Source organism: Euleptes europaea, chromosome 14, assembly GCF_029931775.1.
Source record: "Euleptes europaea isolate rEulEur1 chromosome 14, rEulEur1.hap1, whole genome shotgun sequence".
Classification (NCBI taxonomy): Eukaryota; Metazoa; Chordata; class Lepidosauria; order Squamata; family Sphaerodactylidae; genus Euleptes; species Euleptes europaea.
The window spans coordinates 17,068,281-17,095,386 of NC_079325.1; the positions used below are offsets into that span (position 1 = coordinate 17,068,281).

Below are 27,106 nucleotides of genomic sequence, written 5' to 3' on the forward strand. Positions count from 1 at the left end.
TCCCCAAACTAACCAAAGTTAAAATAAACAATGGTTTTGTGTGATGTCTGAACTGTGCCTTTATGTGAGACTTGCCTAGACCTGTAGTGTAGCAAAGTAACCACCTGAGGCCTTCCACTCGGACCTTTTCTTTTTCGTGACCTTCCTTGCTTTCTGAGGTCCTCTCTTTGACAGTATTGACTTGCATGCCTTCAAGGAGTATATTTATATGTAGTGTGTAAAGCACTATCAAGTCATAACTGACTTATAGTGACCCCTGGTGGAATTTTCAAGGCAAGAGACATTTGGAGGTGGTTTGCCATTGCCTGCCTCTGCACAGAGACCCTGGTATTCTTTGGCAGTCTCCCATCCAAATACTAACTAGGAAAACCCTGCTTAGCTTCTGAGATCTGACAAGGTAGGGCTCTCCTTTGCTATCCAGGTCAGGGCAACACAGCTTTCAACCACAGCTTACAACCAGCACAGTTTACAACCACAGCTACCAGACACCCTAGTGGAGAGACTGAATAGATCCAGGTCACCCAGGTCCATGGGCAGAGTAGGAATTAAAACCTTAGTTTCCCAGATCCTAGTCCAGATCCTCGTCCAACCACTATGCCACATTGGGCATTTTGAAGTCATTTGGTGTGCTCTTCAGGCCTATTCACACATTATATGCCAACACAGACACATTACCATGAGGGGATTTTGCCATGTGATGTTTGCAGAACGGGTCTGGTGGGATGTGTAGTGGGAACTGGTATTTAGCATGCCAGAGCAATCCATGGAAACCAGCGGTTTGCTCCAGGGTGGCAAACGCCAGCTGTCTCCACACGCAGATGCACTGACAACAAAAGTATTCGCCATGAGTATTTAATATAACATGTATTGATGTCTATCTCAAAATGTGTTGTGATATGAACCTATACATTACGGCCCCCAAATGTCAGTGGTTGAGGAAAAAATGCTCCCAAATGCATTCACGGGGGCTACAATTTGCCGTGCTGTTTGTCATGTGCAAAATGCAAAGAGCCTGTATATTGCCGCCAGCCATAAACTGGCACGTGCAGTACCAGTATGGGGAGTCACGCACAGTGCAAAAGCCCCCTGTGAGAAGGGGTGACACATGTTATAGCCCCCATTATGGTGAAGATGTCATGCATTTTTCAACAGCTTCTGCATCAGGGCTATAAGCTCTAGATTGGCTCTTAGTTACTCATGCAGGGGTCTGTGCATATTTCACTTCAGGCTTAGTATTGCAAAACCTGAGAACTCCAAGCAGCTTTCTCATCCATTATATACTTTTGAAAAAAGCATGAAAAGATATTAGCTACCTGTTTATTCCCCAGTGCAATTTACCTGATGATCAATAGCAGAGAAGGAAAGAGCTTTATTATGCCTTATTATTGTGTATGTCCTACTACCACGCTCCGTATGTTGCACGTGTGCATGTAAGGTATGGCAGGGGATAGATTGAGCATAACTGTAACCAGTCATCACAACAGCCTAGTTCTGGCTGCCTTTGTACAAGCAGAGCAGGAAATGATGTCACACGACAATGGAAGACTGAGGCCCAGTTCTCAATGAGATGAGAAAGCAGAGACAGGATGACTGGGAAGGGAACTGTCATTGGGTTAAAGTGACCAGGCTTTCCCCATATCGTGTCAGTTTCTAGAGGCAAAGTTGATAAGGTCAGGGAAGTAGTCCGAGGCTGTGCAGCCTCAGATTGCAGGTGGCCCTCACAAAATCAGATGCTCCTCCATTCAAGCAAGATAATTTATATGTAGCACAGAATGTGAGGGAGAAGGCTAGTCTAGAACCCTTTCTTTCAATATCTAGTTATCTATATGGAGGAAATTTTTTGTACAGAGTCATACATCTGAGCCCTTCCTACTGTTTCAAGTGGTACAGCTAGGGTTGCCAATCTCCAGGTAGCAGCTGGAGATCTCCTGCTATTACACCTGATCTCCAGCCAATAGAGATCAGTTCACCTGGAGAAAATGGCCATTTTGGTAACTGAAGTCCCTCCCCTCCCCAAGCCCTGCCCTCCTGAGGCTTCACCCCAAAAATATCCTGCCACTGGCAAAGAGGGACCTGGCAACCCTAGGTACAGCCCAGATCAGTTTTACCCTCTCATTGTTGTTTTTGATGGGAATATTCCATCTGGGGAGCCTCCACCCCACCCCGCATGCTGAAATGGTACAGCCCAGACAAATGTTGACCACCACCTCAATGAGAACTACGCCTGTATTGCAAGAGAATTCTGTGTGCCAAAAACAGCAGCAAATCAGTGATGGGCAAATCTCTGCCATTGGGGTAGCAAGAGGAAAGGGCTTGCATGGAGCCTTGTGCACTAAAAGGTGGGACTGAAAATAAGCAGGCTGAGCTTTGTATTAGTTCACTAGCCAGAAATAAATGCAATGCACCAGGTTCACCCCATTCAACCCCAGGGCTAGGATCACAGAACAAAGACATATGTTTAAAAAGGCAGCAGCTCTCTGGAAAGTTGTCCCGTCAGCCTGCCAAGACAGCAGAGTGTGAATAGCTCATGAAAAAGGATGCTTGGTTAGCCTCTTGCACACAAGGGTTTGCCATAGGTTGGGAAATTCCTGGAGATTTGGGGGTGGAGTCTGGGGAGGGCAGGGACCTCACTGGGGTATAATGCCAAAGAGTCCACCCTCCAAAGAAGCTGTTTTCTCCAGGGGGATTGATCTCTGTAGTCTGGAGATCAGTTGTAATTCCAGATCTCCAGGCCCCACCAGGAGGGTGGCAACCCTATGCACACAGAGCAGGCAGTAACCTAAAGCCCAAAGAGGTCTGAGGAATGGTATAAAGAAAAGGCTATTGTGTTCTTGACTTAACATAAAGCTCTGCTGCCCCCTAGTGTCATTTTAAGAGAATGAGAAAGATATGTCATCGGAAATGCAGATGTTTATTTTCTGCTACCCCTAAGACTGTCAATAGCCCGGAGGGGGGAAATGTTCCTTTAACAGGAACTTAATTAGATGTTATTTACCAGTTGATGTTATTTACTTCCATGTCATGAAAAGATTCACCTGCCCATCTTCACACATTAAGCTTCTATTAAAGGGACAGGGCATCTATTTTCCAGGCCGGATGGCAACACTCGCTACCCTACCACCCAAAATATCAGGCTTGGCTCCTTCCTTGTAAAAGGTCATGTGCCCTGAATTCCCCCATTTGGAGGTCCCAATATGTTCTGGATATAGGGGAAACAGCCCCTAATTTACTGCAGCTTTTCACCAAGCGTTCAAATCTCCCTTCTCTTTTCTTGCACACTCACTGGAAGATGAAATAGGACACGGAACTTTGAAAACAGGAATAGCAAACACAGCCTGCCCAGATCAGGCTAGCCAAAAGTATCCAACATCCTTACTCCACAGCCTGCATGAATTCTTCGAAGGGCACTTTAATAAAATAACACTTGGTGATTTCAGATGAATTAGTTTGGAATCGCTACCATTCCCCTGGCCAAACAATCTCTAAACCAATTTCCTCAGCTGCCCCTCTCCTGTTGCTGGTAATGCTCAAAAACAGATCTTGGAATATGCCCGTAGTACTGTAAGATGCTCTTTAATGCACATCTGTGTGCAACCTGACCTGTTCTGATAGGGTGCCATCACAAGCGGTTGAACTACAGGAACGGGTACCTAATCTGTGAAAAGTACGTCACAAAGACCCACATGGTTGCAACCACATTCAAGAATGGAAACCACAGTGCTTTGTGCTTATTTACAGGGGTGGTCTAGGATAGCTGTCCACAAATGCAAGTGTTTTTAATAAGGGTTTTATCTGCACAGGTGCAAGGTGGCCTAGGTATTTACTGTATCCTGCAGAGTTTCCCATTGCCAGTTGACTTCAGACATGCAAACGTCCAAGGTTTTCAGGATATCTATAGTGCCCAGCAATGACCCAACACTGTTGCTGGTGTTTTGCATGTGTGCTCTGTTCTCATGTGGTGGTGAAGTGTGGCATAATGGTTTAGACAGTCTGACTAAGATCTGAAAGAGTCAGGTTCAAATCCCTGCTCCCCCATAGAAGCTTGCTGGGTGACCTTAGGCCAGTCACATACATAGTCAACCTTGGATTAGTCACACAGTCTCACTGGGTTGCTGTGAAGATAAAAAATGGAAAAAATGTTGTAAACTGCTTCGGGGAGAAAACTGGGAGTATAAGTTATCTAAATAAATTAAATAAAAAACTAATATAAGAGTCACACAAACAAAAAGTGTGGATTTCAACTTAGCAAGTGGACACCCAAAACTGTTTAAGGCGCTTTGCCTTATGCACAGGGATTTCACCCCGGCTGAGTTCAGGGGAGAGGGAAGAATCGGGTAAGCAGAGGAATGGGAAATCCCGGGATTTTTGAGGGCTGGGCGCTGGCAGTGAGGTCATCTCTCATGGACGGAAAACTCATGCATAACTCCAAGGAACAACCAAGACAGTCCAGAGGTGAACGAGAGTGAAAGTACCCATGCATAAATGACGGCACTCTCATCAGACGTGCATCTCTAAAGCGATAAGGGTAGGGCAATTCCTAGAGTGTCAAGCAAAGATCTGAAAGACTTAGGACCTAATCCCCATTCAGTTAGTTGCGACATTACTCTGGGTGAGCTCGAGCTAGTTGCCCTCTCTCTGCCTAACCTACTTCACAACGATGCTGAGAGGATAAAATGTAGAAATGATCACCATATATATTGCTTGGAGCTCACTAGAAGAAAGGTGGGATGAAACTATGCAAGATATTTTGCTCCAAAAGGGCTCTGAGAAAATGCTCTTTATCTGAGCCCTCCTCTAATTCTCCCAGATACTTGGGAAAGAAGTTATTTCTCCTACCAGGGATTCTGTGGTGCTTTCCAGAGATGAGGCCACTGATCCGGCTGCTGTGGTTGCTCCAGTCTGTCGAAAAGCCAGATGGAGTCGTAGGTGTGCTGTGTACTTGTTGCAGCTCTGGGGAATTAAAAAAAAGACATCAAAATAGAGAACTAGCTCAATGCCCACCCATCTGGCAACCGTGCCCCCCACTCACCCCCCGCAGGGATGCTGAGGTTCACAATGGTCCTAATTCAATTATCCGCACAGTTATATCTCTGGGAATTAAAACAAACATGACTTATTTAGCTCTGGGTACCATGGCGCAGAGTGGTAAGCTGAAGTACTGCAGTCCAAGCTCTACTTATGACCTGAGTTCAATCCCGACGGGAGTCAGTTTCAGGTAGCCGGCTCGAGGTTGACTCAGCCTTCCATCCTTCCGAGGCCGGTAAAATGAGTACCCAGCTTGCTGGGGGTAAAGGGAAGATGACTGGGGGTGGGGAAGGCAATGGCAACCCCCCCCCCCCCATAAACAAAGTCTGCCTACTAAACGTTGGGATGTGACATCACCCCATGGTTCAGGAATGACCCGGTGCTTGCACAGGGACCTTTACCTTTTTACCGTGACCACAGAGATGCCATCAGACATGATCATGCCTGATCTCTGTCTGGCCCACAGGGAGATCAGCTGCCACCTTGTGAACTGCCACCCTACTCACCATTTGGGGGGGGCACAAGAGAAAGGTGGAAACCCACAGTGTGAGAGATGAGAGTGTTTCTGCCCAAGCTGGGAGGGCAAAGCTGCTTCTTATGGAAGGCCGCTCATCCTAACAGGCCCTACAGTGTACATTAAACCTTCCTGAAAACCAAAGAGCCTTTTCGATAATTGGTTCCAGAGATACCAGGCCTGACCAGAATGCAAAGGCAAATATTCTAACTCAAGCTGCGAAGGACCCATCCGATTGTGAGCCGCAGGGATGGCCTTCTGGGCTGCCACGCTGTTTCCCGGCAACCCGGCCACTGCAGCGTCCTTAGCAGGGACAGAACGGGACAGGAACGTCTCTCTGCATCGCTCGCGGCAATTAGCGGCTTCGACAAGCAAATTAGGTTTTATATTAGATTCCGCAGAAGTCACTCGATTCAATTTCTGCCTGAACTTTGCGTGTAATTGAATTAGGACCGTTGCGAACCTCAGCATCCCTGCGGGGGTGAGTGAGGGGCACGGTTGCCGTATGGGTGGGCATCGAGCTGGTTCTGTTCTCTCACCCCGGGATCTGTATGGCATGCAGACGCAAGCTGGTGCAGACCTCTTTTCTCAAGATCAGAGGAAGGAAGCCAATTGGCCTGCGCCACTGATGTGGTTTAGAGATGCTAAGGTAGTTTGTGTAGGTCTAGATTCATGGTTAGAGGTCCCACTGGGCTACTGATTGCAACGATCAACTAAATTACTTAGGGAGGACTGTCAAGCGCGTTCAGTCTAGATTTTGGACGAGTGTTGAAAACTTTTTTTCTGCTCCACCAGGCCTTTGGGGAATTTATCTTGTTAACGATCTTGCATGGTGCTTTGGTGATTGCTTAGGTAATTGCCGTGCTCTTTTCCAGCTTTTTGAACTGACTGCATTCGTTATTTTAATGGCCAGCCCAAAAGGGTAAAAATAAATAATGTCCGCTCTTCGTGATGCAGTAGCACTCCTGGCTTGTTCAACAGCGATCCTTTTCAAGAGCCAAGCAAAGCATAAAAGGAAGAGGCCAGATGGTCAGTTATTGTGAGTTCATTAGGGCCCTTGCTACGAATTATTAAAACATCTGTGCCTTTGTGCCAAAGATCGGATGTTTAAAATCAGGATGCCAAATTCAGCCCTCCTTAACTCTGCCACGCTAACACTGGCATTGATATGAAGACTTCCTAGGCAGTGATTGGGGTGCACACAGCGAGCCCCTTAAAAATCCAACAAGAAGCCATCCCTAGAGGAGAAATAGTTGGGCAGCAGCCACACCCAGCCCATATCATGTAGCAGACATTTAATTTAACAATAGAGGAAGCTTACTAACTTTAAGGACAATGCAGCAATGGACTCACGAGCCAGTGCGGTGGAGTGGCTAGGAGCGGTGGTTTGGAGCAGTGGAATCTGATCTGGAGAACTGGGTTTGATTCCCAGTTCCTCCACATGAGCGGCGGACTCTAATCTGGTGGACCTGGTTGGTTTCCCCACTCCTACACATGAAGCCAGCTGGGTGACCTTGGGCTAGTCACAGCTCTCTCAGCCCCACCTACCTCACAGGGTGTCTGTTGTGGGGAGGGGAAAGGAAGGTGATTGTAAGACGGTTTGATTCTGCCTTAAGTGGTAGAGAAAGTCGGCATATAAAAGCCAACTCTTCTTCTATTAGCAAGCTTGTTTTCTTCTTGATTCTCCACAGCATTGTGGTATTTCTTTTGGCCTTCATGGTTTCCCCCATTTCCCAAACCTGCTTTGCTGCAACATTGTAGGAAAAATTGAGGTAAAGCTGGGCATCACCAATGTAGCCAGGGAAGTCCTGATCCTCCTGGTTTCACAGCCAGCACAATTTTCTCCATCCCATTCCCTTGTGGTGACCATTCCTTCCTGTCCCTAGAAAGCTTTTGTTGTTTTGTTTTAATCAGCAACTCACATATCATTATAGTGCTATACCAATCTATCTGTCAGATTCTCTGAATTCCCAGTTTTCATTGGTTTTTAAAGTCAGTACATCCCCTTTCGTTGCAGAGATATACCTCTCCCCCTAGATCTCTGCAACAACAGGGGCTAGAAACTTTAAGTATGACAAACAAGTTGCCAATTTTTCCCTGGCAGGGCTCCAGGACCTTTCATGGTTACACAGCAAGGAGAAACCCAGCAGGTCATGTTTCTGTCATGGTGTGTCAGGAAAAACTTGGCTTGTTCATCTGCTGATTGCTGGGTACCAGCACTCATAGGCTGAGGAGCACTGCCAGAAAACAGTGGGCAACTCTGCCTTCACAAATCCATTATCCTGGCTCTGAAGCTACTGCCTGGCCACATGTGGAGTCTTACCTTTCTTGCTGTTTTTTTCCCAGGATGCCTGGAGGATAAGGTTTGGAGACGAGGGACTGGCCCCCTTCCCTTGCCGTACTGCTCCCCGGATTTTGGCGTTATCTATCCTCAGATTCTGGCTGCAGAGAGGGAGGAGCCTCTGGTCACCTGGTCGTGCCAGTTCCATGCTTGGCAGGCTGGGGCTGGACAGGTGAGGCAAAGGAGCGCCGTAGAAGGTCTTCAGGTCTTTTGCAGGAAGGTCTACATAGAGGGCTCCGTACAGGCTGCTGCTGCTGCTGCTGTCAGGAGCCAGAGGAACAGCCTGGGTGTGAGATCCTTGGCTCTGCCCGTCACAGGACACGGCTGCAGAAGGGAAGTGAAATGCACAAGGTCAGAGCCAGCAAACACGACATCCCTGTCTGTGACAGCCAATGCGTTTTGTCCTACCTTTCCAACCCAGCAGTTCATTGTAAGGTGTTTATTTCCCAGCCAACATGCAACTGTGGATTGCATGGTTTGTCAAACAAAAGAGCAGGATCCACTTGGGACAAACACCACGAGCCAGGGCTGGTGTCAGCATACCTGAGGTGGGACAGCTGCCAGGGCCCAGCATATCTGGCAGGGCTCACTGCTGTTGACCCACCCTCCCACGTGCCTCCCCTGCTGCCTACCTGCCCATTCTTCCCCCACCCACCTGCTTGAACGCACTCTGCCATCCATGCTCCCAACCATATGCACTGACCAGCAGTGGTACCCTCCACTACATTTTCAAAAGAGCTTTTTCCATTCTTCCTCCATTGTTTGGAACGGACTTCCAGAAGTGATCCAGAAGATCCAGAAGAGAGCCAGCATGGTGTAGTGGTTAAGTGCGGTGGTTTGGAGTGGTGGACTCTAATTTGGAGAACCAGGTTTGATTCCCCACTTTTCCACATGAACAGTGGATGATGATCTGGAGATCTGGGTTGGTTTACCCATTCCTACATATGAAGCCAGCTGGGTGCCCTTGGGCTAGTCACACTCTCTCAGCCTCACCTACTTCACAGGGTGTCTGTTGTGGGAAGGGGAAGGGAAGGTGATTGTAAGCCAGTGTGATTCTTCCTTAAGTGGTAGAGAAAGTTGGCATATAAAAACTAACTACTCTTCTTCTCCTTCTTCTTCCATCCCTCCTGGATTTCGGTTGGCCTGCAAGTCTTGAGGCTGGAGTTTTAATGGCTGTCTGAGGCCTTTATATTTCAGACAAACTTTGTGTGCTCAGAGTGTGAAACATTCCTGTTCGCTTGCTCTGCACACGTTTGGTTTTTTTAAAAATATTTTGGGCATTGTAAATTGCACTGAGTTGTTGGGAGAGTGGGATAGAAGTCTTTGAGTGACCGAGGGTAAAAAGGGTTTTGCTCCACTGCCAGCAAGGGAGACTTACTCGATTTGTGGAAGTCCTGGTTGTCTTTGGGCTCAGTCCACAGGAGTTGGCTGCTCAGGCTGCTGCTGTAGTTCTTGGAACCAGAGGTGGACTTCCACGTGTTGGAAAGCCAGGGGGAATCACTTGAGTCTACCCTACAGCCAGAGAAAGAACAGCCACAGACTTTTATAGATATTAAGTGAATGGGGGGGGGGGGAGGAATGGAGAGGCAGGCAGGAAGGGGTGCAATCAGTAATTCACTCATTTCAAAGTCCCAAGGTTAGGTCTGGGGTCCCCCAACTTGTGTCAGACGTAACACAAGTCAGTTGTGAGCTGCAGGTCCTCCTCAGTTTCCAACTGTGTGGTTTCTGATTTAGATCAGGACCATGGTACTGGTAGAGAAAGGTCTTTAGTCTTCTCTCCTGGGCCATTTTCAGGCACTGGAAGGAACCGTTTCAGGGACTGGAAGGATTCTTTACAGGCATTGGAAGGACCCTTTTCAGGCCCTAGAAGAACCATTTTCAGGCACTGGAAGGACAATCTTTTTCCACATGTCCCTGTGTGCCAACTGTGGTAATGAAACAACCTTTTGTTTACTATCCCATCACTCAGAGTGGCCGTTTGGCATCAACCAGAGCCCGGGTCTTTTTCATCGTTGCTCTGGCTCTGTGGAATGGGCTCCCTGAAGTGGTGAGAAGGGCACCTTCCTCAGAGATCTTCAGGAGGCCCTGCAAGGCCTGCCTCTTTCCCAGGGTTTTTGAGGGGGGTTGAACGGCAAGCATCTTTTGAGGGGGAGGGATTTGGGGCTTGTTATTTTATCTTTGGTTTTAGCTGGAGATGTTTTGATTGTAAGCCACCGCGAACAAAGAGGAAAGGAAGGATAGAAATGTTTGAATGAATGAATGAATGAATGAATGAATGAATGAATGAATGAATGAATGAATGAATGGAAAGAGTTCCACAAGTGTGGGGAGGGGGGCAATTTGGCCTCCTGGGGAAACCAATGAGTGTCCCAGGGAACATGTAGCATTTCCAAAAACAGCACCACCACCACCACCACCCCCAGGACTGTTTCAGATTGGGAAAATGGAAAGGGTGGAAGACTTAAATCCTTCTCCACACGTACCATGGTTCTGATCCGAATCGGGCACCACACATACAGGAATTGAGAAGAACCTACCAAGTTTGGATCCCAGAAGCAACATGTGAATTCCTTAATATGAATCAAAGTCCAGTTCCTGCATAAACTTTGCCTCAGCTTCACACACGCAGGATCAACAAGCCATCGAAGCACGTGGCACTTCCTCAGTATTTCAGAGTCCTCTGCATTTGACAACCAGGCAGAGCAGGCGCTCCACAACATGGACGGGATCTGTCTGGCTCACAAGATACCCAGAGGTGAAACAAGATGCTCTTATCCCTAGAGTCTGAAGCAGCTACAACTTACCTGTGTTTGATGATGGTGTCAGCACTTGCATTTCTGTACAAACCTAGAGAGAATCAATCCATCAATCTTTATTAAAAACAGTCATAGACCAGCACAGCTCTTCACAACTTACCATTAAAACCCTTAGTGTTACGCTGTACCCACAGGTTAATAAAAATAGAAAAAAAGTTGTTTGGACTCTTTACAAACTATATAAACTATATAAACTACTCATTAAAATTATTGGAATACCGATGTTCTCAGCAGCGTCTGACGGATTCTACAGGCTGCTGCACAAAACTTAGCCATTCCTACTGTAACCTGTGGATTATCGTCTATAAGCAACATTTTAGTATGCTAACCTAGAGAGAATGAGGGGCAAGAAGCTACAGTTAGCTGGCATTTAGCACAAGACCTCTCCTTAGGGCCAACCTAAAAGTTATATGCACAGGCACATCACATTGCCCTGAGGATTCTTTCTAAACAGAAAAGGCCACTTCTGGTAAGTCAATCAGGACCAGAAAAGCAACCAGTGGCGCTAAAATCTTTTCGCCAGCTGCTGTTTCCCCACTCCAAGTCATCTTCTTCAAAACAGCTCTATCCATTCTGGGGTACTAAATGAAAACTTCTCTTGGAAAACACCCCTCCTTTGTCCCCCACATCCACCAGAGGGGCTGGACCCCCACTTTCTTGAGCCAGGAAGCACCAGGCTGGAGAAGAGGGGCTTCTGAGTGCCGCCCTGGATGTGGCTCCCTGGATCAAGGGACAATTTCCCCTGTTGCACCCTCTGCTCATGTGGAGAGCTTCCTGGCAGGATCAGAGGGGTGCAGGATCAGCCCAAGACCAGCTGGCACCTCCGGCGGGAGGGGTTATCCTTAGTGCCCCCCTCCATTTTTCATTTTTGGAATATCCTATTTGTAGTCTATTCCATTACTTTGATGCAAGATTTGCATGCGTGATTTATCTCTGTCATATAAAGATGAGAAATGTGCACACTAGGATCTATAAATCTGTTGTTTATTTGTATCCTATCGAAGCAAATTAAAAAGAGATCTTTATGCTTATAGCAGCTTTTTAATTTTATGAATAATTGAAGTGTAATAGCATGGAGAAACTCAACTGTGCATCTACATTGGGTATACTGGTAAAAACGAGTGTCACAGTAAGTGTCTCCAACATTACAAGCCAAGAGGAAGAGGAAGAGGAAGAAGAAGAAGAGTTGGTTTTTATATGCTGACTTTCTCTACCACTTAAGGAAGAATCAAACCGGCTTACAATCACCTTCCCTTCTCCTCCCCACCACAGAAATCCTGTGAGGTAGGTGGGGCTAAGAGAGTGTGACTAACCCAAGGTCACCCAGCTGGCTTCATGTGTAGGAGTGGGGGAACAAATCCAGTTCACCGCTCATGTGGAGGAGTGGGGAATTAAACCTGGTTCTCCAGATTAGAGTCCACCACTCCAAACCACCGCTGTTAACCACTACACCCAACTGGATAGCCTATGACACCCCACCCAAGCACAGTATCCCAGGTGGCCCCCCAGATCCCCTGCCCCAACATCTGGGTTGGCTGGGTGGTTGTAATGTCAGCTGCCCCTGCCAATTCTTCTCCCCCAACCATGCCCATGATTCAAGTTCCCACACCGCAGCTTAAAGAATCCTTTGTGGGTTAGGAGGGAGACATGGGCCTCCAGAGGTGTGTATGTGTTGAGTCCTTTGGGGGAGGGCAGAATTGCCTCCCCATAGATTGCAACACACATATGACCCATGAAATTATTTTCAGGGGGGGGGCCTGAGCCATTCAGATGATCTGGAACATTCCCACAAGCCCATTTTCCCACTAAAGGCCACAAAATATCAAGCCACGTGGGATGCTGGGAGCTCCATACCCAAAACTCCCTGCATATATGAGGATCCTGGCATTTTGAGGAGCAGGTTCTTTAAATAACCAATTCCAGATCTCCAATTAAAAGGATCAAGTAGTAAGTGATGTGAAAGACCCTGACCTGAGCTCCTGGAGAGCCGACCTTGGTCCGAGTAAATACCAAAGGTTATTCAATCTAAAAGTTGTGACCGTACAGACATAACTTTTAGAATGTATAACTTTTGACCTTGGATGTTTATTTCTTCTTGATCTTTGGGTACTTGATTCTGTTTTTTAGGGTTAAGTTTTTTTCCCTTTATGTTGTACTGAGTAAATCCTGACCTTGATGGACCAGGATAAGGCAGTTTTGTGCATAAATAGCAGGCTCTGATTTGGATTTGGAAACACGGAGTAAGAGAAGGGAGGGTTTGAGCTGTTCTTCCTGCTCCGTTTTTCTAACTTACACATCCCTGCTTAACCCCCCCCCTTCCCAACCTTTATCAGGCCTGTACATAACTGCTATTTAAAGAAAAGAAACTCTGGGAGCTCCACTCATGAAACTCTTAGTGTCATGTCGTGTTTGGTCTGGATATAAAACTCCTGAGTGCTGCCCTCTCTATAAGCCTAAGTGCTATATTGCTATAGTGCTAGACCGATCCAAACACAGTCGGCCTCACCTTCACCAAGACCATACTGCCGTCTCTTGCTGTGCTGTCGGGCTTGTTGTTGGCAAACGTAAACCGCCAGCACCATCAGCATGATCCAGAGCGCAGAGCCCACACTGGCGATGAAGACCGGCTGGCGCATCACTTCCAGGATGTAGTTGGCAGACAGGAAATCAGGAATCTTTGCCATTTTCCCCACTGTAGGTTCTGGGGGGAAGGAAGGGAAATGATAAAGGGTTTTTTTTTTTTACCTTTTCAGACAAAGCTGCTTGTGTCCTGTCCACAACGTGGGGCTCAGCCGGTTTGTATGTAAACTGCTTTCTCCCATTTTCAGCTCTTCTTTGCACTTCTGAATCACTGCAGCCTGCTGTTTAAAATGTCTGGAGCACTTCTGAAAGGACTTGCACTTTCCCCCGCCTTTTTTCACAGCACGTTCTCTTTTGGCATTCCAAGATTAGCCCTATAGTGCTATAGTGCTAGACCACCATAGCAATCCAGTGCACTGGTGACACAGCACTGAATTGCTACATTTTTAATTTGGTAAATAAACCATCAGCCTGCACTGGACTGCACAGGTGATAAGGACCAGTAACACAAACTCAGTAGCAGGCTTCTGCTCTGAGCATGAGACACCCCCCCAGGGCAGCTCAAGGGGGACATTTCTTATTCTCATGGTTGTGCTTCAAAACAGTAAAGTTGCAGAATAGTTCCTCTCACCTAGGGCGCTGCATACAGGGTTACTGGCCACTCCGACTCCTGCTCCATTTATGGCTGCTACCCGGACGCAGTATTTTAGCCCGTAACCCAGTCCTGTTGCTTCCAGACTGTGCGTTCCTCCATCTACAGTCCTATTAGAGCCCTGATGTGTCTCATTGCCCAGGAACCAGACCTGAAAGCACAAAGAGAATCTGCATCACATGCAGTCATGCAAGCCAGCCTTTCTACAAAATTGAAGCCCAGGTGGGACTGACCAAGGGCAGGTGGGACTGACCAAGGGCAACCTATGCAGCCACACAGCTTGGAAAGCCACAGAGGCAGTACTAACAAAACCCTCCCAATTACAGGGCAAAACAGAATGAAACCACTCACATTTTTAATCCTGCCCTTCCTCCTAGGATTCAGGGGAAGAATATGGCTTTTTATGCTTGGCTGTTTCCCTCGCAGTCACCCCTCGGATGACTTCAGGTCCTTGTGGTGATTATGCATGCTGTTTCTGACCATTAGAGGTCGCCTCTCTCTCCCCGTGTTTCCCTGCATTTTGCCCGAGTTTTCAGAGACTTGTTTTATCTCAAATTTCAATACACAGGAAACGCAGGGGGAGAGTGAGGCGACCTCTGATGGTCGGAAATGGCATGCATAATCAACACAAAGACCCGGAGTCATCCGAGGGGTGACCACGAGGGAAACAGCCAAGCGTAAAAGGCTTATATTGTTTCTCCCTCTGTTTTATTTTTATCCTCATAACAACCTTATGAGGTAGGTTAGATTGAGGAAGCAAATTCCCAAGGTGAGTTTCATGGCTCATTAAAGATTTGAACATGGCTTTACTTGATCTTAGTCTAGCACACTACACGTTACCACTACATTGGGTTAATCTGAGATGCTGACATCTTCAGTGGCTATCAGCCAAAGCATTGGGACCACACAGTTTTTAGTGGGCCTGTAAGCTTCCTCTCCCAACAGCTCTTGGTGTTGAACCACCAGTCATCCATTCTTGATTCTCCTTCCACCGTCCAAAGCAAGCATTCCAAATGTTAAGCTCCCCAAGCTCCTCTTTCATTCCTCCTTACCTGGTACCCTTTAATGATGCCGTTGTGTGCATCATGCGGCGGAGGCTCCCAGAGGACTATCCCAGAGCCATTCCCATCTTGGGACATGGTAATGCTGATGCTCTGAGGAGGAGCGCTGGGCACTGAGGAGAAAGGAGAGGTCTACTTTGAACCGCCTTGAACCAAGGTTTTAATAAATAATGTTAATAAAATAAATAGTTGAAGGCTAGTGGAGGAGAGAGGGCAGCGCCTGACCAACAGGGAGACAAATGAAGACTTCCAGCCAAAGTCCACTTTCCACACACAAAAAAACATTTCTTCAATAAGTCAAGACAATGAATTCAGGACTAAAAAATTCTGGGTAGCAAATATGGACACTGCTTAAACCAGAGACACCACAGGGGCCCCCAAGGGCTGCAGTGTGAAGAACAAAGTAATGATTGTCTCCGTCAGCCAAGATAGCAGAGTGGCTGACAGGACTAATGTTAATGTTTCTTCAGCACTGAAAGGAAGGAACATCCCCTGGAGAAGACAGCCAGTATCAGAGTTCTGCTGCCCCAACTGTGAAGAGAAAAACAGAAGGTGAGAAAGAGAAGGTAGTCAACAGTTCAGAAACATCTGCAAAAGAGCAAAGCAGAAGGAGAGCCTGTGGGTATGTTGTAAACAACAAGTGCCCTCAGCAATCTTCAAAATCTCCTACTTCACCTGGGGCACATGGATACCATGGCCATTATCCAAAGTAGCTGCAATGTGCAATCAAATGCACAGACATATCAGCTCTATTCTTCCTGGAGACTGTCAGGGAAAGTCTCCTCTTCTTAGGGCTCAGCTACATGTGATGCTGGGAGTTACACAAACAGCTCAGAGTAGTTTTCTTTTTCTTGAAAAATCGGGCACACAATAGCCCATTTCAGATGAGACAGGAAGGGAGGTCAGGGTTAAGCCTCCACCTGTGCCATTTCCCCAATCTGAAATGGCCCTGAAGAACTACTGTGTGCCCAGCTGGGGGCAAAAATATTTGCCCCTAGGGTGTGTGGAATGGTATGGTATAGCCAGATCACATCAGATCTCAGAAGTTAAACAAGGTTGGTAGTTGGATGAAGGACCACCAAGGAGGATTCTGCAGAGGAAGGCAATAGCAAACTACCTCTACTTCTTACTTGCATTGAAAGCTCCTTGCTGGGGCCACCATAAGTCAGTTGCGCCTCAATGGCACATACATGCATACATACTTGCCATTATGCCAAATGATAAGGTTTATAAATTATGAGCTCTGTGCATCTCACATCACTGAAATGGCTGGGGTTCTCTTCTGGCAAGAATCATCCCTGTCTATGTCCTCAAAGGAGCACAAAATTACTCTCTAGGCTTTCAGAGAACTTCTCCAACACACATGAACACACATAAAGTTGCCTTCTGAATCAGACCATCAGGCCATCAAGGTCAGTACTGTTTACTCAGACCAGCAGTGGCTCTCAGTTTCAGATAGAGGACTCTCACATCACCGACTATCTAGTCCTTAATTGGAGATGCTGGGGACTGAACCTGGGACCTACTGCATGCAAAGCAGAGACTCTTCCCCTGAGCCACAGCTCCTCATGACCTCAGGAAGGCCATTCACTGAGCACACACAGGCTGCATCTCTAGGACAGTTAGTGTTTCGGAATCTCACAAGTGACTATGGTCAAAAAGAAAGATGGTGGCACAGTGGTACCTTCTTCCGGGATCCAGAGATGTCTTGTATTGCTGTCTGAGCCATGGAACTTCCCTGCATACGGTCGCACTTTGAATTCATACTTGTAGCCTCTTTCAAGTGCTGGAACAATAGCCTGGTGGTCTCTTGGGATGTTCCATTCAGCCCAATGTGTGTTCACAGGGAGTAGTGCACGGTAGAGGACCATGTAACCTTCTATGTGCTGGGAAGTAGGGATGACCTTCAAGACAAAGGACAAAAGCCTGATGTCACATCTGGCTTTGAGACCAAGGATATTAGAGTAGGGTTGCCAGATCCCTCTTCGCTACTGGTAGGAGGTTTTGGGGGCAGAGCCTGAGGAGGGCAGGGTTTGGGGAAGAGCGGAACTTCAATGCCATAGAGTCCAGTTGCCAGAGCAGCCATTTTCTCCAGGTGAACTGATCTCTATCGGCTGGAGATCAGTTGTAATAGCAGGAGATCTCCAGCTATTACCCGGAGGTTGGCAACCCCATATAAAGGACAACTCCCAAAACTACAATATAGGCAAGAGCAGTTTTCCGGAGCATAAAGAGAGGCTGGTGTGATCTTGACATACAGATGAAGCCTCTGAGGAGGATAGAAATGACAGGAGGAAAGTGGGAGTAGAAGAGTTCAAACACTGAAGTTTTGCACAAAGGTTAAATTCTGCATATTTTGGCAATTCAGTTCTGAACATGTGATTTTAAAATCTGGATTTCTGAGCGACGCTTGTTGCCAGCAACATAGAGGGTTTGTTTGCTCCGTTAATGTTTAAGTCCTGTTTTTGCTTTTTAAAAAACATTTTAAATCCAAAAATACCCGTAATCAGGAATTTTGTCAAAAAACAAATTAGAATGAATAAGCATTTGAATTCGTGCAGTCAGATCTGAGGGGGAAGAATCTGCCTGATCGTTTTTACCCTCAAATGCATCTCAGCTCTGAAGCAGAGCATCAGTGGAAGAAATGACTAGGCCATGACCCTTCTAACGAGTCCATTGTCCTAATAAACAGGGGTGAATGCAACTGATTCTGCTAGATAGCATTTATTAGCAGAACATTTCCACTTTGTGGTTAAAGCATGCATCTGTCTCCTTTGTGTGAGCTGATAAATTATGCTCAAAGTCCTCTCCCGTTTTCTCTGCATTGTCTTCTAATACAACCAGCAAATGTACTATTTTATTTATTTATTGAATTTATATTCTGCCTTTCCGTTCCACAGACCGCTCACAGAGGATTAAAATCTTCTTCTTCATCCTCTGGGGATAGCTAAATCTCCCTGGCTTTTGTTCTATGACGGGTGAGTGCCATTTAGATGCTTGTTATGTTTTACTCACCTTCCAGTGCAGGTGGGCTGCAGGAGCGGAGGGAACGGCAGTAACGTTTGCCAGGTAAACCCTGATGTTTTGGCCTTTTGCCAACCCTTTTGCCAAGTCTTGCTCATTCTGGCCAGTGTCCAGGAGATCTAAAGGCCAAAAAATAAATAAAAAACATTATGGGTCCTTGTGAATTTGAACTTCATCCTACTCAGGGGATGGGTAAGGTCACCCTTTAGGGCAGGGGGTCCCCAGCGTGGTGCCCATGGGTGCCATGGTGCCTGCCAACACCTTTTCTGGCACCTGACAATTGTTTTTAAGAAGTGGATGGGGCCAGGTATGGCTTTTGCCCTGCAAGGCTTCTGATTGACTATTGAAGATTTGACAGGCTGTGCAGATTTTTTAAAATATTGCTCTAGCAGAAGCTGCCACCATAGCACAAGGATCTACTGTGTGTTACTGAAGTTAAGCTGTGGCAATCATTTTGTGGCTGGCTTTGCCTCCTGTGGCAGTAGGGTTTCCAACCTCCAGGTAATAGATGGAGATCTCCTGTTATTACAACTGATCTCCAGCTGATAGAGATCAGTTCACCTGGAGAAAATATCTGCTTTGGCAACTGGACTCTATGGCAATGAAGTCCCTCCCCTCCCCAAAATCCGCCCTCCTAAGGCTCCACCCCAAAAACCTCCCACCGGTGGCAAAGAGGGACCTGGCAACCAGTGGCGGACCTACATTTTTGGGGCCCTAAAGCTTGAACTGTTATGGGGGCCCCTTCGCAACCCACAACAGTAGGGCAACATCCAACAAGGTCCAAAGGGCCTTGCTGCCCTTGCAAGGACCTCAAGGCCCAAATGGCGGAGAACAGGGTGGTGAGGTGGACTCCTTGAAAATGGGCCATACAGTGATGAAATAAAACTATAGAACTATTAAGCTGTGCACCAGTAAAGGATTTGAGGATCCAGCTGCCAAAATGTAGGCTGTGAATAGATTCTGGTGAGCTCAGAGAGCCCTTACAGCTGGGGGTTCGGGCGCTGCAAACCCCCAAGAAAATTTTGAAATTTGACCAATTACAGGGACATTTTGAAGCCACATGAAATAGGTATTAGAGGATATTCTAAGGTCAATATTAAGTACTTCAATCCGTTGGCTTACGATTTTATCACTAAAAAACTCCATCAATTTTGTTGAGAAATTCACTCATTAAAAAAAGTTGCTTCAAGGGCCCCCTCCAGGATTAGGGGCCCTGAAGCTTAAGCTTCATTAGTTTCACAGTAGATCCGCCTCTGCTGGCAACCCTATGCGGCAGCCATTTTTTAGAAGCCATTTTATTGCTGTGCCCACCATGCCATGTCAGAATTTCAGAATTCCTAATGTGCCCACAGGCTCAAAAAGGTTGGGGAGCCCTACTCTAGGGGCTATTGCCTCCCCCACATTAGGGCTTTTCTCCAGGCCAACCTAAAAAGAAAGTGTGTCACCAAGCAGTGGGTAACCTGAGAAACCAGAACTAGACCTTGAGTTCCACTACAGCTTGAAACTCTGCCTTTCCTGAGGGTTTTCTGCCCAGGGACCAATATGTTGGCCTGTGGGTGTATTAAGCAACCAGGGGATGAATCCATTTTGCTAGTCTGCTAATCCAACAAACAGAGGTACTTACCTTGCACTGTTAAAGATGCCTTGGCAAAGATGATCCCCACCTGATTGTAGGCGATACAGATGTATTTCCCAGCATCGGACACTATCAGATGGCGAATCTGAAGGGTGTTTTCTTGGCTTATGTCATACCTGTGAGGAGAGGTACAGAATTCACAGGGGCAATGAGGACTTTGTGCTTGCTTGGTTGTCCATTCCTTGACAACTATGCAACACAGAGTGATGACCGGCATGAAACGAAAGAGCAACTGCAAAAGATGATTCACACTCTTTTACCACAACTGCGGCTGACAGAACTTTTTACCTCATCAGTTGTGCCAACCCATTTATTTACCAAAGAGGGGTAATTTTAGTGATAGGGAGACAGGATGATATTGAAATTCCCATTTTTAATTTTCCATTCCTCTTATGTTGTTTGTTAATTGTTGCCCAAGCATTATTCTTTCTTTTTGTAACCAATAATTGCATATACAACTTGGGGTTTTTTTTCCTTCTGAAAACTTGGTGTGTTTTTCCCCATCTTTGCAGCTATGTACAGCTTAAAATTGACTCATACATACCAAGATACAGAAGGGAAGCAGGGATTTCCAAGGATTCCCTGTTTCCATGTATCTCACAAAGGGTGCTTTGACTCTAAAAAGCTTATACCCCCAAAATCTTGTTGGTCTCTAAGGTGCTCCTGTAGTCTAATCTAGCTATTCTACTTCCATGCTGGATATGGAGAAGTAATTTGTAATTTGGCAAAGCGTTTCTTAAATGACTCGAGGAGAGAGTCTGGTTGCTGGACATCAGACAGAGATACGTCTACCAATTGGTCTGTTGGTGGCAACCAAGAGTAACCGTGTAATAAAACTGAAGAGGTGAATTCATTACAGCCTATCATCTTGAGACCTGGGCTGCCTCAGTAAATTCCACATTTCCTGTGGTAAAAACAGGTGCTGGTAGGTGTCAATTTTACCACAAAATCCTCTCAGAGAAGCTAGACCCAACAACTTGCTAAACTCCCTCTATCAGCACAGCTTAATTAGACTTTTTCAACATGACTGAACAGGAAACTTTAGACGAGGAACATGAGAAGAGGCAGTTTTCCTGGAAGAAGCTTTGATCTCAGTGACCTGACTGGTGGTAGCCACACAACCTGAGAAAATGCATCAAGAATTTGGGAGCAAAGCACTCAGCATAGCTAGAGACAAGTGAATAAATACTCTACTTCTGGTTTGATAGGCCAGGACACAAGGCAGAGAGAGAACATAAGCCCAGAATACAACCAGTACACTTACCTTCCTGAGGGAAGCTCTCCATATTCTTTGTGCCACTGGACAGTGGGCATTGGGTCTCCATGGATTCCACACATGAACTGGACGGTGCTTCCAAGTTTGGCCGCAATGTCACTAGGTCTCCGAGTGAACACTGGTTTTTCTAGAAAGAGAGAAGCAGGCAATGTAATCAAATCTGATCGCTCCTCAGTGTGATGGAAACGTCGGACTGCATGCTGAATAGATTCTGTATTGTGTGTTATGGACTCTGAGCATCGAAATCAGTCACTATCGCCACTTGCATGCAAGATGATTCATCACCTTCCACATCTGCATCCCCTTTCTTATATCTTCCAACCCTGGATCAAGTAAGATAGGTATAATTGCTTCACATTCGGTTGAATAAAAGAAACTCATTAGGGAGGTGAATAACCTCGATGATGTAGCCCTTTTGAGCAAGGGCTGGTAACAAGCCTCAATCCAAGGACCTGTGTTACATGATTTGATGATGGCCACGGATGTAAATGGTATCAAAAGTAGATAACAGACATACATGAAGTAGTGGTCCATCAATGGCTAGCCATGGTAGCTAAATAGAATCTCTATGTTCAGAAATAATAGTTACAGAAGGGGCAAACTGTGAGGGAGACCCATAGCTCTTTTTCCCTGTTTGTGGGATTTCAGAAAACATCTGGCTGGCCATGGTTGGAAACCAGACGCTGAGCTAAATGTATATTTAGTCTGATCCAGCAGAGCTCTCTCCCTCCCCCCCCTCTCCATTTCAGACCTTTAACACTCAGAACATGGTAGGGAACTAGTGAGATCCAGCTGCTAATTACTGTCTAAGTAAATTGTCTTCAGTATTATGCAATAATTAAGTACCCAAGGAAATGGGTACAAGTGATGGTTAACATGCAAAGCTAAAGAATATATATTTTCTAAATAATTACTTTTTAGTTAAAAAAAGGTAAAGGTCCCCTGTGCAAGCACCGGGTCATTACTGACCCATGGGGTGATGTCACATCCCGACCTTTACTAGGCAGACTTTGTTTGCGGGGTGGCTTGCCAGTGCCTTCCCCAGTCATCTTCCCTTTACACCCAACAAGCTGGGTACTCATTTTACCAACCTCGGAAGGATGGAAGGCTGAGTCAACCTTGAGCCAACTACCTGAAACCAACTTCTATTGGGATCGCACTTAGGTTGTGAGCAGAGCTTGGACTGCAGTACTGCAGCTTACCACTCTGCACCACGGGGCTCACTACTTTTTAGTTAGGTAAAGCTTATAGCAGGATGTAGAATGGTATGGTATGGTATAACCAATCTCATCAGATCTTGGAAATTAAGCAGGGTCAGTATTTGGATGGGAGAACACAAAGGAAGGCTCTGCAGAGGAAGGCAATGGCAAACCACAGCTGCTTCTCACTTGCCTTGAATGAGCCTTGCTGGGGTCGCCATAAGCTGGTTGTAACTTGACGACACATACATACATAAAGCTTGTTGCAGTCTACTATAGCATTTGCCCTTGATTCAGATTCCCCAAAACCAGTTGACTGGATCTATGCTGAATGTTAAGCAAACAGTGGGGAAGATGGGATGTATAAGAGCTGCTGACTTTCTTACCCAAGACAGACACCAAGGCCGCTCTGCTTTCTCTCTCTCCTACCAGATTAGTGGCCAAGCAAACATATGCTCCTGAATGACTTTTCAGAGCATGGGCTACCAGAAGCTTTGTACCAGAGACCTGCAGAAACAGAGTGAAAAGAAGATGTTGGAACCTTGGAGCTTCTCATGCAAAATCCTGGGGAGGTGACTTCTTCTGCTGGAGACTGTTCCCTCACCACCACCCCAGAAAATCCTGGGACATTTTTTTAGAAAGTCATATTTTAATTTTTGTTGCTAGTTATTTTATTGTCTTATATGTTGCAATCCACCTTAGGCATTTTATATAGACAAGCAATAAATAAATAAATATCTGTATGGCCAAATTTTAGACATTTGGTTGGCTGCAACTAAATTTAACAGCAGAGACTGAGATTCTTTCACCTATGTTGAAGAGGTGAATCTGCATCATAGAAGCATAAAATGAGCCCTGCTGGATCAGGCCAGTGGTCCATCTAGTCCAGCATCCTGTTTCACACAGTAGCCAACAAACAGGGCATAGAGACCAAGACCTTCCTCTGATGCTTCCTCCTAATACTGGTATTCAAGGGAATACTGCCTCTTAATGTGAAGATTCCCTTTAGCCATCTTGGCTAGTAGCCATTGATAGACTTTCCTCCATAAATTAGTCTCATCCCCTTTTAAAATCATCCATGCTATAGGCCCTCACTATGGCAGCAAATCACTCCATGTAATTACTCACCGAGTGAAGAAGTACTTTCTTTGGTTTGTCCTGAATCTATTTCCCATCAACTTCGCTGGGTGCCCCAAAATCCAAATACTATGGATGAGGGAGAAAAAGATCTCTCTGTCCACTCTCTCTCCCATGCATAATTTTATAAATGTCTATCATGTCCTTCGTCTTCTTTTTTTCTTAGCTGAAAATCCCCACACTCTTAAGACTTTCTTTGTAGGAAAGGTGCTCCAACCACTTGATAATCAGGGTTGCCATCCCCTGGACTATCATTGTGGATGTACAGTGACCATTTGTGCATATCGGTACCCCCTCATCTTTCTTTCTATGTCATGTGACATTTGGCCTTCAGACAACATGTAAACTTGGAATATACAAATAAAATGGTAATCGTGTAGGCTGTTTATTACCTCATAATGTCCACTTTCCTCGTTTATGGGGATTCCATTCTTCTTCCATGAGACTTTAGGCTCCGGATGTCCCTTAGGGGGGATGCATTCTAGCAACAGTTGTTCTCCACTTGTCACCACTGAATCCGTGGGATGAAGCCGAAAATCTTCCCGCAGAGCTACAAGGAAAAACAAATATCCAAGAAGTGAATGGTCACCCTTCCCCCCATGTTTCTGGCTCAGTAGTAACAGTTTGTTCAAAGATAGTGAGTGAATGCAGGATTTCATGGGAGACTGAAAAGTTTTCCTCCTAGTTTATGAATGCTTCTTGTTTTTATGTCAGAGCTGTCAACTTATTATCTTGGATAAAGCCTGATCAGTTTGTCCTTTGTAGACCACGGAAGGGCATTGTTGGCAAGTGATGGCATGTATCACACTGGAGGTGGAGCAGGTGAACGAGCCCTTGAGGATATGTCTGATAGGTTATTAGGCTCTCATGCCTCAATAAAATCCTATTTTTAAGGGTATTGTGCCACAGTAAATCTGCCAAGTTTTAGGATGCCAGGAGTCGTTTAGTTGTTTTAACCAGTGCTAAAAACTTTGAATACATTTACAATGGTTACACTGCCATTTCAACTCTGCCTTCTTCCAGGGACTCTTCATTTCTGCACCAAGGTTAATGTGGAATTTTGAGAGTAGAAATAAGCATTATACTTAACAGAGGGATGCTACCAAAAAGGCATGCCCATTTTGGTTTTTTTCTCGCCCTGTTACAAGTAGGATCACTTCATATTGTGACATCATCACATAGTATATGGGAGGTAGGTCAGGCTGTGACAGTGTGCCTGGTCCAAGGTTACCTAGCCAGTTTCTCTGGAAAAGTAGGGATTCACACCTGGTTTTCCCAAATCCTAGTCTAACCACTACACTCCCCTGGCTCTCATCTGACACCCTAACCGCTACACCACGCTGGTTTTGAGAACCATGTGGTCAGAAAACAGGATATGAACAAACAAATAATATTGCACGCACTTCTATAAATTGTACATGATGAAAAAGAAGTGTGTTGGTGCAAGGTTTTTGTTTTTTAACAAAGGTCTTTTCTGGGTATTGGTGAGTCTTACTGGAAATAACCTCCTTGCAGGTGATGCAGGAAAAGAAAGGGCACACTTGTACAGTATCCAAACTGTGAGCTTTCTATGCGGTAGAGAACTATTGAAGGTAACATTATCAAAACGTCAATTGCCTGGACTGTACAAGCATTCGGTGAACATCATTTGCTTTCCCCACCCCTACACACTTCTCCCAACTGTGATAAACTGCGCTTTTGCACAGCCTAAAGCAAACGTGGTTATTTTTACCTGGCCAATGCTGGAAGCGCTGCCATCATTTCTTAGCCAAGTTGAAACAGAACAATTGCCCTGACAACCTGAGCTGGGAACAATGTCAGGAGGAAAAGCCCCGGGAGGGCGAAGGAGAAAGGGTTTTTCTTAGCTGTTCAGTCTTTGCCTGTTTCCTGCATTCATCCCTCCTGGAGGATGTGAATGTTTTGTGATATAATCAAAACTCCAGGACATGAGTCAAGTGCTTACAAGCTACGGTCTGGAGACATTGTACCATAGGATGTTATTGCTAGATATTTTTAACTTTTTTAAAAAAGCTGATTGTTTCTGAACACACACGCACACACAGAAAGAAAACTATGCTTCCCTTCATGGCCCAAGATTTTTAAAAAATTCCACAGCTGCCTAGATCAAAACAGGAGTGCAGGGCCACTTTAGAGATTAATAAAAGAGTGCCATTGGACTTGGGCTAAAGACTAGCAGGGCTACCTATCTGGTACATTTCTCAGTGGTCATGCCTTAATAAAGAAATGTGCTACCCTAACTAAGAAGGAAAGACGGTTCAGTACTGGTACAGAACCAAGCATCTTTGCCACAGACAAAAGGATCTCAACATCTAGAAGGATGCAACTAATTCAATTTCCTTCTAACCAAGCGTCTAAATTCGGTCCGGCGAAAAAACTTTGATTGGCAACCTCTCCATTAAAAAAAATGTCCAAGGCAGCTCACGCACATAAAATATGAAAATTAACAGTGTATCACTTTCTAGTGCATCATTGGATTATTTGGAAGTGTTTGGCTCAAAGCAGTTGGAGCCAGGGCTTATAATAAATGCACGTCAGCCTTTCTCAGACTACTGTAAATGTTTTCTCAGTGGAGCGATGATTGTTGAAAGATTTTCCCCAATTGCTCTGCTGGAACACTCATCAGAATTTGGAGAAGGTGACCCCTCCCAGGTGAAGGGAGGGGGCAGGTTTATGGAGGAAAACATTATTTACTTGGGGAAGAGACACTGAAAGAAAAACAGATGGGTAGCTGTGTTCGTCTGTAGCAGCAGAATAGAATCGGAGTCCAGTGGTGCCTTAAAAACTAACAACATGTATTCTACGATAATATTTTGTAAGCCCGAGCTTATTTCAGCACAGACATCCACTCCAATGTATCTGATGAAGTGAGTTCTGATTCATGAAGGTTTATGCTGAAATGAATCTTTAAGGTACTTTGAACTCCTCTGAGAGAGACAGACAGACAGACAGACAGACAGACAGACAGACAGAGAGGGGCCATGGCTCAGTAATAGAGCATCTGCTTGGCATGCAGAAGGTCCCAAGTTCAATCCCTGTCATCTCCAGTTAAAGGGACTAGGCAAGTAGGTGATGTGAAAGACCCTGGAGAGCCGCTACCGGTCTGAGTAGGCAATACTGACTTTGATGGACCAAGGACCTGGTTCAGTATATGGCAGCTTCATGTGTGTTCATGTGTTCAGACAGACTGCGGGGAAACAGGATACAGGGTTCTCTCTCTCTCTCTCTCTCTCTCTCTCTCTCTCTCTCTCTCTCTCTCTCTCTCTCTCTCTCTCTATCTATCTATCTATCTATCTATCTATCTATCTATCTATCTCCCAGTGGAGCTGATGGAGGATAGCAGATTTGCTGCCCTAGGGGTGACTATTTGCCTTCATCTGTACTCTTTTTTTATATTTTTAAATACAGTAATGGCTACAAAAATAACACAGTACTCTCTCCCTTTAAATCACTCATAATGAATAAGATGGTAGAAATGGTTTATAAACCAGCTTTTCTGAAAGGCCTTCAGTTAGTTCAGAAATCAGTTGAAGTGCATTTAAAACGTCCTTATTTTTCATACATGTACATCAACAACACCAGAAGAAAGGCTGAAAAGCAACTGAAATGGTATCTGTGAATCTGGTCAAAGGATTATCTACCTGACTAACATTTTTTTTTTGTATCGCCTTCTCTCCAAAAAGCATCACGGAAACAGGGAGTCAGGATTGGTGGTTCTACAAGCTGCTCGTGGCTCAACCAATGAGCTCTCTTGAAGTCAGAACAAGGGAAGATCCAAAAGGGTCAAGGCAACCAAGTCCTGAAAACAGCTAAGAAGACTGTATGCC

At 45.7% G+C, this 27,106-nt stretch overlaps 1 protein-coding gene across 1 annotated transcript in view; it reads right to left on the reverse strand.

Annotated features, from left to right (window-relative positions):
* The window catches only part of ROBO4 (roundabout guidance receptor 4), an 81,674-nt gene that overhangs the window by 35,562 nt on the left and 19,006 nt on the right, over nucleotides 1-27,106 (reverse strand). Inside the window, exons 3-15 of the mRNA XM_056860882.1 lie at nucleotides 23,654-23,811; nucleotides 22,511-22,631; nucleotides 20,914-21,052; nucleotides 19,638-19,765; nucleotides 18,005-18,132; nucleotides 16,674-16,893; nucleotides 14,981-15,102; nucleotides 13,908-14,079; nucleotides 13,203-13,397; nucleotides 10,685-10,727; nucleotides 9,259-9,392; nucleotides 7,863-8,204; nucleotides 4,837-4,950 (exon numbers count right to left, since the gene is read on the reverse strand). Of these exons, the coding sequence (XP_056716860.1) occupies nucleotides 4,837-4,950; nucleotides 7,863-8,204; nucleotides 9,259-9,392; nucleotides 10,685-10,727; nucleotides 13,203-13,397; nucleotides 13,908-14,079; nucleotides 14,981-15,102; nucleotides 16,674-16,893; nucleotides 18,005-18,132; nucleotides 19,638-19,765; nucleotides 20,914-21,052; nucleotides 22,511-22,631; nucleotides 23,654-23,811 (2,016 nt within the window). The remainder of the gene's footprint in view (nucleotides 1-4,836; nucleotides 4,951-7,862; nucleotides 8,205-9,258; nucleotides 9,393-10,684; nucleotides 10,728-13,202; nucleotides 13,398-13,907; nucleotides 14,080-14,980; nucleotides 15,103-16,673; nucleotides 16,894-18,004; nucleotides 18,133-19,637; nucleotides 19,766-20,913; nucleotides 21,053-22,510; nucleotides 22,632-23,653; nucleotides 23,812-27,106) is intronic.